This window comes from Habropoda laboriosa, unplaced genomic scaffold (assembly GCF_001263275.1).
Source record: "Habropoda laboriosa isolate 0110345459 unplaced genomic scaffold, ASM126327v1 scaffold561, whole genome shotgun sequence".
NCBI lineage: Eukaryota > Metazoa > Arthropoda > Insecta > Hymenoptera > Apidae > Habropoda > Habropoda laboriosa.
The window spans coordinates 106021-120375 of NW_017100686.1; the positions used below are offsets into that span (position 1 = coordinate 106021).

At 37.4% G+C, this 14355-nt stretch overlaps 3 protein-coding genes across 9 annotated transcripts in view; 1 reads left to right on the top strand and 2 right to left on the bottom strand.

Moving 5' to 3' along the window:
* Positions 1-2837, bottom strand: part of LOC108576929 (potassium voltage-gated channel protein Shab) — a 32995-nt gene extending 30158 nt beyond the window's left edge. For 2 of the 3 annotated variants that reach the window (XM_017940006.1, XM_017940003.1), the window contains exon 1: positions 2007-2837. In XM_017940006.1, the coding sequence (XP_017795495.1) occupies positions 2007-2786 (780 nt within the window). In that variant the 5' untranslated portion in view covers positions 2787-2837. The remainder of the gene's footprint in view (positions 1-2006) is intronic. The other variant, XM_017940005.1, reaches the window with a different exon arrangement.
* Positions 2838-9197: 6360 nt separating this feature from the next.
* Positions 9198-10534, bottom strand: LOC108576916 (probable tRNA N6-adenosine threonylcarbamoyltransferase). Its single transcript, XM_017939989.1, has 4 exons — positions 10355-10534; positions 9812-10253; positions 9550-9728; positions 9198-9469 (listed from the first exon to the last, which is right to left on the bottom strand). The coding sequence occupies exons 1-4, from the start codon at positions 10467-10469 to the stop codon at positions 9198-9200; spliced, it is 1008 nt and encodes a 335-aa protein (XP_017795478.1). The 5' UTR covers positions 10470-10534.
* A 365-nt stretch (positions 10535-10899) lies between these two features.
* On the top strand, positions 10900-14295 carry LOC108576896 (serine/arginine repetitive matrix protein 1). 5 transcript variants are annotated; one of them, XM_017939965.1, is made up of 5 exons: positions 10900-11236; positions 12269-12327; positions 12512-13272; positions 13409-13560; positions 13739-14295. In XM_017939965.1, the coding sequence occupies exons 3-5, from the start codon at positions 12514-12516 to the stop codon at positions 14142-14144; spliced, it is 1317 nt and encodes a 438-aa protein (XP_017795454.1). In that variant the 5' UTR covers positions 10900-11236; positions 12269-12327; positions 12512-12513; the 3' UTR covers positions 14145-14295. The 5 variants fall into 5 exon arrangements, with proteins under 5 accessions (XP_017795454.1, XP_017795455.1, XP_017795457.1 ...); XM_017939966.1 differs by having other exon boundaries at positions 10900-11007; XM_017939968.1 differs by lacking the exon at positions 12269-12327 and having other exon boundaries at positions 10900-11007.
* Positions 14296-14355: the final 60 nt, after the last annotated feature.

Genomic DNA, 14355 nt, shown 5'->3' on the forward strand with positions numbered 1-14355 from the left:
ATATACATTTCTATATGTGTATATATATATACATACATACACAGAGTGTACCAGGTAATTGTCGCCACGATTTTTCAAGCATTTCCGATAGTCTGACAAAAAGTGTGTTGAATAAAAATTGATCAGCTTTCAATCGACTACAAATTGCAATATAAGAAATTTGCAGCCTATTCAAAGCTGATTAACTTTTATTCGAAACATTTTTTTTTTCAGATTATCGGAAGTACCTGAAAAATCGTGGAGACAGTTACGTGGTACATCCTGTATATATGTATACATATATACATATACAGGGTAATTCTAACAATTGGGCAACTATAGCTGTTTCGAGTGAAGTTAGGAAAACAGTCGTAGATGAAAATTTTGCACTGCTTAACAAGCTCCACCATCCCTTAACACGATATCTTTCGCAAGTGCTTCGATGCGCTTATAAAGTGTAATTACACTTCTTTTTTTTTTAAGGGTACTGCATTTTTTTTAATATAGATCGACTTTTCGAAGTATTTCACGTGTGAAAATATTAAAGTGTGATGTTCGAAAAATCAATACTTGGTGAGATATTTGAAATATTTGATATGACGTTATGCTTTATTCAGTGTTCGAACGTTTCACATATTCAACGAAACATACGCACGTCTTATGAAAAATTGGAAACATCTCAGGAATTATTGATTTATCTAAGGTTACACCCTGATACTTTTATTTTCCTTAATATATACATATGTATGTATATACATACTTACACCTTACTGTAATCAATAAATATTGATTAATAGTGAAATAAAGAAATGCATCGATAAAATATCTGAGGGTGGAAAAGGTTTGTCTAAATTATTTAGTAAATAGTACCTGCTGATCATGATTATCGATTATGCTCGATGAACACGCGTGTTTTTTAATTTCTGGCTCTGACAGGGAAAAGGAACATCGATTTGTAACATCAACTATACTATTTATGGGAGATTGATAATGATAAAAATTGCTTGACAATCTGTTAATATGTACAAGTATACTGTACACAATTTGAAATTAATAACGCGAGATTGTTAATGAAGAAGTATAAAACATGCAAGAATTTCTATTTCTGTTAGCTGACGTTCTTTCTTGTGGATTTTGTACGAGCAACAATTTACAGGTGTCCATTCATTATTCTCGTTCATACTGTGTTCGTAATTGTATCATCGAAAGGATTGAGAAACTAAAACGGTATATAATCGTTGATATAAATCAAACCCGACAGGTTGATTTACTATTTTAGTTGTAATTCTACAGCGAGATTAAAGACAAATGTTCTCACTACTCTTTCATCTATACGAGAGCTACGTCGAATTGCTGCTCTACTATCATCAACTTAATAATACCTTTCTTCAAATTAAGGCTCCAGCACAAACTGTAAACGTGGAGACGGTATAAGTGGATTGTATGGACACAATTTTAGAGGGAAAAACATTCTTTAACCGTTAAATCTTTTTGTCAAATTTTCGTTTTGCTCTAACAGAACGTACAAAAAAAAAAAAAAAAGAAAAAAGAAGAAACAACCGAAAACGTTACTTAGTTAAATGACAACACAGTTGATAAATGATTTACTGGAAGAATACGATTGACAACAGTGTTACAGTACGCGGAGAAAAATTGCTTGAAATGGTAGCAATTGAAATAATAATAAACAAAATACGACGAAACAACGCGATGAAATTTTTAAACGTCGACCCTCGGAACTGAAAATTCATCAATGTCAAATGATACATGTTATTGCGACAAGCGGTGATTTTTGGCTCGAGTTCAAATTCTTCCGCCGATTCAGAATTCGATCTTCGAAATATACCTTCCTAAATTTTGTCCGTCTGAATCATTGCGGGATGTTGCTTGCAAGCCGATGCACGCAACCGGGTTTATCGGTCCGACGTTTTCTCGACTTTCTGACTTCTACATATTGTTCTCGACTCGATAAAAGAAGAGAGGATGGTAAAGCAGACGCGAACATATTGAGAATAGTATTGACTCACCCTCGCAGCGATGGACGTAGTCGGTTTCTCGAGTAGATCCCAGAGCCACTTCTGATATTGCGCGCACTGTCCTTCACCGAACTCTTCCTCTTCCCTTTGCCTCAGCGACTCAGCCTCCTTGCGCATTTCCTCGTGCACGTGCTCCTTTCGCTGATGATACTTGTGCTGGCAACAACTTTCGAGGTAGAGCTCATCGACACCCCAGTACTCAAGATCGTCACTGAACGCCAGTACGCACATCTCGTCGACGAGATGTAGCTTGCCGGTACGATAGAAATTCAATATCGAACTGAAGGACTTTGGATGCCGATCGAAGAAGTACTCGTTGTCGATTAAAGAGTAATCGTCGCAGAGTTCTGTGATCGCCTCGTGGGTGTTGCAATCCTTGAGACGGCCGAGACGCGTGTGCGGTAACCTTTCAAGGGTACGCCATAGTACCTCGTGCTTAACGCCACCGACGTTGATCGAGACCCGTCTGTTAAGGGCCTTCGACCTCATGATCATAAACGGCTCAGGCGGTAGGGACGTCATCGACCTCGAGTAGGCACGCTGCTGCTGCATCTGCAGCGGCAGGGGCGGCGGCGGTGGCGGCGGCGGCAGGTTCCCCGGCGCCACGGAACCGGTCGGTCCTATGGATGAGGAGAATGGAGCGTACCGGACCTCCTTATTCGTTCCACCGCCTCCTCCTCCTCCTCCTCCTCCTGCTCCTCCTCCGACACCAGTTTTTCCTCCACCGACAACGACAACCCCTCCTCCCGCTACCGTCACTCCACCGCCCATACTAACCCCTGACCCGACTACCACGTTTCCTCCGCTTCCTGACCCGATACTCACGCCAAGGGCTGTTGTTGTTGCTCCTCCTCCGCTACCGGTGCAGCTAGCGACTGATGCACCGGCTGCACCAGTCCGCTGCAACGTCGTCGTGCCGCCACCCTCGAACACGAAACCCTGGTCGGTGCCGATGTAGGGCACCGTGCACGACGACGACGACGATAGCACCGGGCCCGTGACCACGGCGCTCCCATTACGTTCCCCGTCCGCCAGTGTTGAGACGTCTTCGAATCTCTTTTCGCTTAGCAACCGTTGTACTACTAGCACCCGATTACTGTTACTACTATTTTAATTTTATTATTATTGTTGTTATTGTTATTATTATTATTCTTATTGTTATTATTATTATTACTTTTATGATATTAATGCATCGGCTAATAAGGTTCTTTTCGGCTTTCTCTCGTTTTCTACCTTTTCCTCTCTTTTCCTCTCTTTTTCTTTTCCTATTATGTCCCCTTCTTTCCTTCTTTTGTACTCTTCCTTCTCCTCTTCCTCTTCCTTCTTTTCCTCTTCTTCTTCTTCTTCTTCTTCTTCTTCTTCTTCTTCTTCTTCTTCTTCTTCTTCTTCTTCTTCTTCTTCCTCCTCCTCCTCACCCTCGTTTCCCTTCTTGTGCTTCATCCGTACCTACGTCTTTCCTCTTCCATTGGCTCGGTTAAACCGCGCCACGTCATAATCTGAAAGAAAACATCAACGATTCGTTAACCACTTGAAACTAAAATATATATATGTATATGTAATAGAAACGCTAAAAGGAATGAGTAAAATTAGTCAAACTACGAGTTGGAAGTATGTGATTCACTTTTAGCTTGAATTAAACGTCGTGCGAGTGTTGTCCTGGCAAGTGTTTTTCGTGTAATAATAAAGAAGACGGATATTTAGGTGATTCCGTTTAGCTGAGGTACACCATGTATAAATTCATTTTATTATTTACGAAATTATGCACACGCACCCAATGTAATACACACACACACACATGTGCTTGCTTGTACTACGAAATGTAACCGAATAATAGAGATTATTTTTATGATTCATCGCAGCTCTCTATCCTTCCTTAATATCTGATACTCCACCGCCTGCCGTTCAGCTGACACGAAAATAAGATCCACGTTATTTCAGATTTGTTTAGAGTTTAGAGCATCTCCTATTCTGTTTAGAAGAATTCCACTAATGTGTGTCTATGTGTGTGTGTGTGTGTGTGTGTGTGTGTTTAGGAAAGAAACACGGTGTCCGTAATAAATTGTGACGAAAAAAAAAAAAAGGAAATACACGATGCTTCCTCTAATGAGGCGAAATTTTCAATCTAATATTATTATATTGCCCGTGGTGTTACTATTTTCGTACACATGGCGGAATATGTGCATCATATATATGCACGATTGTGTGGATTCTCGGCAAACGTTTGGAAGTACCGTTTCCATCTAGAAAAAAGCAGGGGAAAACGAAGAAAAAAAGAAGGGTTTCGGTAAGAAATCCAAAAAGTGTGTGCTGCAAACATTATGTGTGACTCGTACTATTTATATACGAGGTTAATACTCTCTGACCTAGATTCCCTGTGAAAAGTACCTGTCTCAATAGTGCTGATTGAATCGTGCACGTGGGCTCGTGCAAAGTCTAGATATCAATATGTAACAGGAGCGATTACTTTGAGGAAATGCCGTGAGTTACGATAAATGGCTATTAAACATGCACGCCAAAGAAATACGAAATTACACGTATAAGAAGAATACTTGAAAGAAGAAAAATAAAGAAGCGGTACACTTTGTGTACGAACGAAACAGCGTATGTTTATACAATACACCAGTGTACGGTATTTATGTAAGCATTTCATAGAGATGGTACAATTTTCATTCAACTTTCTACATTATTCATAAGACGTTTTTTCCCTTCAATTCCAAATATTGTAACATGTAATTGCAATTTCTATGGAAATATTTTTTCTTAATTTTATCGACCAATATTATTTATAATTCTTCATTACTTTATCTGTATCAGCTGGTTTTATTTCATTTATAATTTACTCGTGTTACGTGTTCTTAATTCATTCACGACAATTCTCAATTAGCGTTTCGAATATCGGCAAATGATCAAATTTAGTGTTTTCCTTTACGAAATTTGTTAATGTAGAGAAGAGAAATACCCTTAGACAGTGTACACGCACAATAGATGCAAACGATGAAATGTGGCCGCGATTGATAGCACTGATCTGCAATGATACATAAGGAAAAACGAAAGGAGAGCAAAGAAATGTGCAAAAATTGTTTCCCTCTGACAAGTAAGTGGAAGTAAAATTCAAGGAGCAAGTCGTTAAAATGTGTACAATTAAATAGCACGATCTCTAATAGTCTGTTCTGTTGCAACTTTTGCATACTTTGGTCACTGATCTGTGTCACATCAAACTGTCTCTCTTAATTATGCTTTGTGTTTAGCGTTCGTCTAACTGAGACACGACCGTTTTTGCACAAGGCAGGAGTAGAAAACTGAAATTAATCGAATAAAGATTTATCGGAAATCTTCTGAAAAAAAACTCTATCAACGAAATCGACGAAATGTCTTTTTATCCCTTTCAACATTGTATCGTATCGGTAATATTGTATTTTATTTTAATGTTACATTCTCGATGTTTTATTCTAATGTATTTCATAATAAACTTGCATTCTTCTGTATTTTAGAAACATTTCAATAATTTGTTACATAAAAGAATCAGAGATTTCGAGTAAAATATTTGAAATTTCTACAAAAAGAGGAAACTCTTCGAACAATTTCAACGATCAGAATTAACAAACAAGTAATTGAAATCTTTATGCACAAAACAATACATATTTTCGTAATTCGAAATAGCAATTACGATAATGTTACCAAAAGAGTAAAGTTACCAAAGGAGTAAAGTAAGAGAAAGTCACCTAAAAGAAACCTCGATGGTAAAACAAACAGAAATCACATTTAGTTCGATTCAATTGTGAAACAATAATATAATCGCACCGAATTTATGAAAATACCGATAAAGTATTTCATTATATGTATTACACTTAAAAGTACAACAATGTTCAAACTGTAACGTAAAACTTGTACCCCACAGATTCTTCTCTTTCTCACAATTACATAAATTAATATATAGATATGAAATAAGAGCCAGTTGAACAAGAAAAACGAGATATCGTCGTACCATCCCAGTGGATAAAGTAAACGTGATACGAAAACACATCATCTAAGATAATTCTCTGTCAACGGTATAACGATACCTGCAGACAGACAGACGAATCTGATGAAAAAGAAGAGCTAAGGAAGGAGGAGGAGGAGGAGGAGGAGGCAAATAAATTGGATCTATCTTTACCAGGGTGATTCTGAACGCATCACAAATACGTTTAGCTAGTACACCTATAAAATCTGTGGGAAAGGGTAGCTACGCGTAAGTTACAATTATCGTGACGATTGTTTGATATCTATACTATAGAACCTCTTTCGGAGTACACTCCGTTAACTATTTTGCGCAGATCGATCAGTGTGGGCGGAAACAACTGCGCGAAGCGGAATACTCCGATCTCTGTATGACCATTTAAATGTCCCTTAGATCATTTATTAAGATAACGCAAATGAAATTTTCATACAGATAAAGGAAGAAAGTCTGTAGCTTAAATGCAACTGTAACATTGCGCGGGGTGCAATTTGTCCTATGTAAGAATTCTTCGAAGCGAAAGCAAACATTGCTTTTCGTAGAAACTTTTTTACATTTGTCATTAATAGAATGATATACTTCTCGTCTGATTTTCAAGCGTTTTTTTCTGTTTTTTTTTTTTTTTTGTCACGGAATTGGAGAAAAAATTAAATTTCGACGACGCAAAACCATGAGTAATATCTAAGTCGAACATCAATTTTCTATCCTCGTGATATTACCAAGAAGTACTTCAAATGTCACGGCACAGCATTATTCGTGGCATAATTCCAGACTGGCTCTCTTTTTCTCTCTGTCTCTCTCTCTCTTCCCTTTATATTCTTGGGTGACTTCGTACTCGTTATGCTGAATGTTCCCGTTATCGATTAAATTATTATTTCTCGGTGTTATTCAGGCTTATGTGCACAATCGACATGTACGTCCGTCTTTTGTCCAAGGGATAACCCTTATCCGTTACGAGTAATCTTTTTACACGACATTAACCAATAGACCAGGGACGTGTAACACACAAGATTTGACGCTGTATTATTTAAATGCATGTTATTCGCCCGTATTGTTTGACTATACAGGCTGGATCTTGGCTACGCGTCAATATCATGTTGTATGGTTAGCAAAAATATTCGTAAAGTGTCGTAAGATACGCCAGTTTGAAATTCTTTGCTTTTAATAACGTCGCTTGGGATTCGAATTCACGGCGTAGTGTAGAATAAACATGATACGCATAGATATGGATTTACAGAAGGAGAAAAATATCGAAACATCTATAGAAAAAAGTGTATACGACATACGAAGTGTAATAGAAAATTATTCGAACGAGCTACTTCTCGCGATCGAGTTCGTATCATCGCGGGTAACAGTAGTAAAGATGGATGGTTAGCGTTACCGCACAGTAGTAAAGAACAAGCATTTACATACAAGCTGCATCTCTTGGTATCTTAACCGAAAGCCTGACTCATCTTCTTTATTCTCTTATATAGGTCAAAACAAAATTATTCACCGTTACAGTCCACGATGTTGTCATTAAATTATTGCAATTGGAAAATTCGCCTAAAGATCCCGCAAAAATAAAGATTATCGCTCACAAATAAAAAAATAATCATTTTGCCTCGATACTATTCCCCTTTTTCGTTCCGTATACTTTCATCTTTCAAACAGAATATTTTCGGCAAAACTCTATATTCTATGGTTTTATTTTTTCTGGTTTTCAAATTGTCCATATAACGGTTTACAGTAAGTACTGGTATTTACCGTTAAAATTGTTTTAGTAATAATAATATAGACATACTTGATCATAGAACAATTGAAATGGAAACAATAAAGCAACGCTACTAAAATGTTAAAGCAAAAATTACGATTTGATTTTTAGCAAATTCAAGGACGAGTGATTCAGCTAAGAGATTCATATTATCTGGGTCTGTACGCATGTTATTCGGGGACAGTATTTGACGTATACCGGTACGATTCTATAATGAAGTAGCTACTATACGGAAATAGACGTGCTGTAGTGGTAGAAACGAACAGAACAAAACTGAACAAAAGGATGCTGATTTTTATAACTCACCTCTGTTTTAGGCACAGGTACAAATCGTCCGAAAAAGTAAGACATTGCACCCCATGATATAGTAGCACATCTTGTCGAAGAATAGCACGACGAATAATGCACCGTGACGAGTAGTGACTAGTAGTGACGACGGTATCACACTGCCACTTGTTCCACACCAAGCGCTGCAATCGATGTTCGCGCGTCTATCGATTAGGAAATGGTTAATGTGACATGGTCATTTAGGTGTAATACGAAAGAAAAAATAATTTCTCGCTCTTCTTCTTTCTTTATTCCAAACCCACGAGGGAAACCCACGATTCAAAATTAAGAATCGAAACTTTGGTACGATAACAAAAAAACTTTATTAAAAGATAAGTTATTCTGCGCGATCTGAATTTTTAACATTTGTAACTGCTAACAGCGATGATTGTGTATCCGCTAATGATGACGACACGGATTCTACTAATATTATAACTGCTGCTACTACCAACAGAGATATTGTTTGGACTATAGCCAGACGTGCGCCTGCGTCGACGAATATTGTACGCTACCCTGTCTATCGCGCGTGTCATGAAAATTTGACCTCCACCTATGACGCTCGCTTTTCTCTTTTCACAACCGATAGCTCGATATCAATTTTGAACCTGTATAATGTTTGTGCATGCGCACGTTGCGTATGCGCGCGCATAAAATACATGTAACTAAAAAAGGGAAATTACGCGGGCCGTTTAAATTACTAAAATGGAAATGGAAACCTTAAAGGAAAAGAAGAAAAAATATTTGGGTTACACAACAGAATAATTTTAAGTATCAAAACTACATATTTCAATAATGGAATTCCCTATCTGTAATAGGGATTATTTCTTTAAGACTTACATAATTTTTAATTTAAAACTTGAAATTACATTTAAACGAATCAATATCTAATAACTTTGTCAATGTAATAACTTTGATTAAGGCCATGCAAATTACAAATAATATGAAAAATAAGTATAAAAAATACTGTAAAACAAAACATACGGATACGTTTTATTCTTTAGAAAGGTAGTAAAATAATAAATTGTATTTCAAAAAATAATGAATGAAATTAAAAATTTTTAACAGTTCTCAAACATTATGACAAAAATAAATATATAAAAAAATTAGTTTATGCCCTCCAAGAAACGTGTACATTATCTGTTCGATATCTTTGTATACAAGTTGTTTCTGTCCATGGAGTATGTCCCTGGCTTTTGTACTGAAGTAAGCCAGCTACAGCAATCATTACGCCATTATCTATACAAAACCGTTCGTCTGTAGCATAAAGTACTGCATTTCTTTCTTTACACATAACTTTCATCATATCTTGTAGTCTTTCATTACATCCTACACCACCAACAATTAATACTTCGGATGATTTAACATGAGCCATAGCCCGTTCTAGAAATGTTATTAAATTAAATGTACAATGTGTTTCTCATATTATAGCATTTTGTTTATACTATAAACAACAACTATACCTGTAATTTCGATAAGCATAGCAAATACTGTTTCTTGTAAGGAGAAACATAAATCCTCTATAGTACATTCTTTTGAAGCCAACCAAGAAGAAACATGTTCTTCTATATAACTTAAAATTCCAGAAAAAGATACATCCATTCCTTTTACTACATAGGGTAGTGAAATTAATTTTCTTCCTCTTCATGTACATAAAATTTCATATAAAATGTTATAAATGTACACAACAAACGCAAAACATCTAACTATAATAAAACAACCTACTTCTTTGCTAATTGTTCTATGTTATAACCAGGACTGGGATCATTTGAAAGTTTTAATAATCTTGCAAAACGATCTAAACAGTTGCCAACAGCAATATCTATTGTTTCACCAAAAATATGATATTTCTGACGAGAATAAGCAATAACCTGTGTATTTCCACCAGAAACATATAAAACAATTGGATTTATACTTCCTGTGATCAGTCGTCCCATTTCTATATGACCAATACAATGATTCACTGCCACCATTGGCTTATTATACATCTGAGCAATTGTTCTTGCTACCAATGCGGTAACTGTTAATGGTGCTCCCATCCCTGGTCCTTTTGTATAACATACCACATCCACATCTTTCATTGTTATTTTAGCATCATCCAATGCCTTTTCCAGAACACTGAGAATATGTTTTCTATGATGCTGTGCAGTTTCACGAGGTAAAAATCCTTAACAAAATAAGTTTTCAAAAAATGATTAGCAAGTGTAAATAATTTTTATAATCAATTTATGTCATTAAATAGGTAAACATATAAAAGGTTAAGTTCACCTTCACCTGGTGGAGTAATATACGTATGACGTACATTTGACAAAACATTTTTATCCTGAATAATTCCAACGCCTAACTTATTTGCACTACCTTCTAATCCAATTGCAATTAACATTTTTGTTTTCAATTTTGAAAAATATCAAGGACACTTGTATGGTTAGTAGCCATTGGCACGTGGATAAATTGATCATCCAATAGAAAACACAGACAACTTGCGCGATGTAATCGTATCTATTTAACTTTATTTGACGTTTACTTGTACTCCCATACATGCGCGCGCATTGCGTACACACGCGCCTTATTCTACAAACATACACACACACATATATGTACATATGTATATATGAGGAATAATGGAAAAAACATTTTTATAAAAATAAAAAATGAGTTATTTATTTAACATAAGCGTCTGCAAAATGATATATTATGAATAAATGTAACAACAAAAATGATTTCGTAGGTAAGGCATTTATGAATTGTCAAGTTCCTGTAGCGACATCTGCTACTTATCTGGTTTGGAATGCATTCTCTGCATTTGGTGCGGCTGTAGCAAGAAAGTCTTAACAATCTTCATTCGTAGAACGTCACGCGGAAGTGATTCACTGATTCTTGTGCCAGAAAATGCAAGTTTGCAAACTGCCGTGGTGAGAAAAGTGAGTGTCGTTATCTCGAAAGTTTCTTGAGCCCGGTGAATGTCGTGAAATTCCTCGAGTAGCGCTCACTGGGTGGGCAATTGATTTTCAAAGTGACCGTCGGGTACGAACGAATGAACGGCTCTGACGCGTTGGTACGAATAGCAGCCAACGCTGCCAAAGTTAGATCTATTCGAATACTGTCGAGTAAAAGTTTTGTGAAGCTACGTTAAAAAAATATAGTGCAAAGGTGTGTAGCAGCAAATGGAAAAAAGCGAGAAGAGTCGACCTTCGCTTTTAATGAAAGAAAGGAGCGAAGGAGGCTATGCGCATACATACCGGTTCCGGACACTCTCTTTCTTTCTCTTTATTTCCTCAAGCGGTACTTGAGGTATTCCGTGCTTCTCGAGTACTCCGTTACGACACCAGTAAGGTGTTACCTAGGTAATATCTGAAATGGTGTCGCGAGAAATACGGTTCTGCCGGTCGCGAAACCGCGTAGTCAGGCCTTTACGTGACCTTGACGTATCCGTTACTCGAGCCACAAATTTCGCGTCGCGTTTCGGTGTGGCTACGAGTCGTACGCGACAAGATATCCTCGAATGCATACCGAAAAGGTGACGTTCCGCGGATGACATCTTCCATGATGTCAAGAAACGCGAAAAAGCTTTATCGCGACGTTCATTCAATTTTCTCGCATGTGTGTACCACCGGTGTATCGTCGATAAGTAATCTTATCGTGTATCGTAATCGGCTACGTGAGTGCCGCCGGTACGGCATTACCCGGGTAATGCCCGAGATAAACTTGACACCCTGTCCGCATTCGGTTCGGTAGAAAGCGCGAAACTTGGACACGATCGACTTCGGTTGACGCGCGCGCGACGCCTTTCAAAGGCGATCTCTGAATTTGGTTCGACTCATTGAAAGTCCACGCGACCAACATTTATGGATCGTGGATCGAAGCGTACTACAATTCTGGACATGCGGAGAGTGGCGATGGTAAGGTCTCGCGACGGGTGATGTCCAGTACCACATATGGATTTCGCGAATTTAAATTCTGAAAGAGATACGCTTTTGATCGGGAATACTAACTTTTCCACTGCTTGACCACTGCAGATGATACCCATTTGTGACATATAGAATTTTTGACATAGGCCAGTCGACCCAGGGGACGAGTGGTACTGGTCCTTCTAGCGAACTCATCACGATTAGTCCAACGTATAATCATCTTTATGGGAGTTCTATCATGTTTTGAAAATTAATGTGTTCACTGCTCTCACAGGAGTTCGGATCACCAACTTTTCGCTCCTCCTATATTCTTTATTCTAACATCTCTGTCAGGTACATATTTAAAAGTTAAATGGAATTAAAAGAGTTGAAAATACATGTTCATATGTACATATATTATGCTTGCCTATATAATGTAATAGTAGATAAATACTCTCATTTTAATTAGAAATGTCAAGTATTAAAATGTTAATAATGTTGGGAATTATTAACAGTTTATTTATATCCTGTGTTTTAGGGATGTCACGAGACTATGATAGACGAAGAGGAGGTAGCGGTGGTGGTAGCAGTTCTAGTAAGTTAAGGATGGATACCAATGTATCACAACCTAGACCTCATGGTGAAAATTCAGGAAAACGGAGAGAATTAGATAGTGTAATGCGGAAAGCTCGCGAATCTCAATCAAGTTATTGGAATAAAAAACTATTGGAGGTAGAGGAGCGAGATCCAAATAGATGGAGACATAGTGGATACAAGGAATTATATGTTGGTGGCACAGCAAGTGGTGAACCTAGCAGAGCACATCCTCGAAGCCCAAGAAGTCCCAGACCTAGAAGTCCTCATATCCCAAGACCACGTAGTCCTCGAACTAGAAGTCCGCGTTCACCTCGTGATAGATCACATACTAGAGGAAGACCTACTCGCAGTCCAAGCACAGGGAGTACCTGTTCTGACCGATCATGCAGTGTCTGTTCACCAAAAGAACGACGACGCATTGCTCAGCCTTCTCGTTCGCGTTCAAGATCACTTACGCCAATTCGACCTCGAGCACATCCGAAAGAAGTTATACCATCTAGTTCACGAATAATACCAACTCGAACTAGACCACGATCACCTCCTTTACCACGTCCACGTACACCTCCACCTACACCACAGCCTCCTCCACGTCACCAAAAGGATTACAAGACAGTTAAAGAAAAAGAAACGAAAGTGCGGCGTAAAGAAAAACATCATGCTAGAATTCCAGAAGATCCACGGGTTCCAGATCCCATTCCATTGGTAAAACATACTTTGTTCACAGTTACTTATGAATACCTGTTTCTTAAAATAGTATATTTTTACTTATATTTTTAATCGTTTTTTCCCACTTACATATTCTTTTCTATTTCATTATGTAACTATGCAACTTGTACAGATGCGTAAACCTGTAAAGGTAGAAAAAACTCATTCAAGTCATGGATCAGCTCAAATGATTAGGCCTGCACCTGAATCCTCACCTAGCGAAGACAGTGATAGTTCTTCCACAACATCGCATGTTGGTCCACCTAGAATGACATTATCAGAACGGTATGATTTAAGTAGCAATGTGTTACAGATTTAAAAACTGTAATGATCAGAGAAGCAGTATCTTTATATTTCTTTACGAATTATTATTTTAATAACGTTTATGAATATAAAGCATTAACATAATAATGACTGTATCATGAAAAAATAAAAATCTTGCAAGAATATAAAATTGTTTTAGATTTGGCAAAATGGCACAGTGGAGTGTAGATCGTAGGGACATGGAAAACATGAGAATCACAAAAGATGGAGAAAACGCAATGAAAGTTGTAATAGAGGGTGAAGAAAGAATTGCAAGATTAGGATATGATTCTCCACCACCAGGGCATTATCCTGAATCACTTTTAGCACAAGGACCAAGAGGTCTTGAATGTTGGGATGATGTCCGTGTTAGATATGATTATTATAAAGCAAGAGGATATCTTCGAGATCTTACTTTAGATGATTATATAAAATGGGAAGAATGGTGGTATAAATATCAAGAATGGTTAGAGGCAGAACGCTTTTATGAACAATGGGCCTCTTCAAACCGTCCTTCCGGTGGCAGTCGCAAGAGACGTGGGCGACGCAATAACGCAGCTCATTGAAATTTCGTAAGCCCGTTATAGATCATACTTGATTCATAGACATTGTCATTAATAAAATATATTGTAATATTTGTTGTGCTTAGAAAGGAGTGCAAAAAGTATGTACACGCTCTATACAGGCATACATGCATTCATATAAAATCCATGCTCCCGCGCGTATATATATATACATATACATATATAAATATATATATATATATTACAATATAAA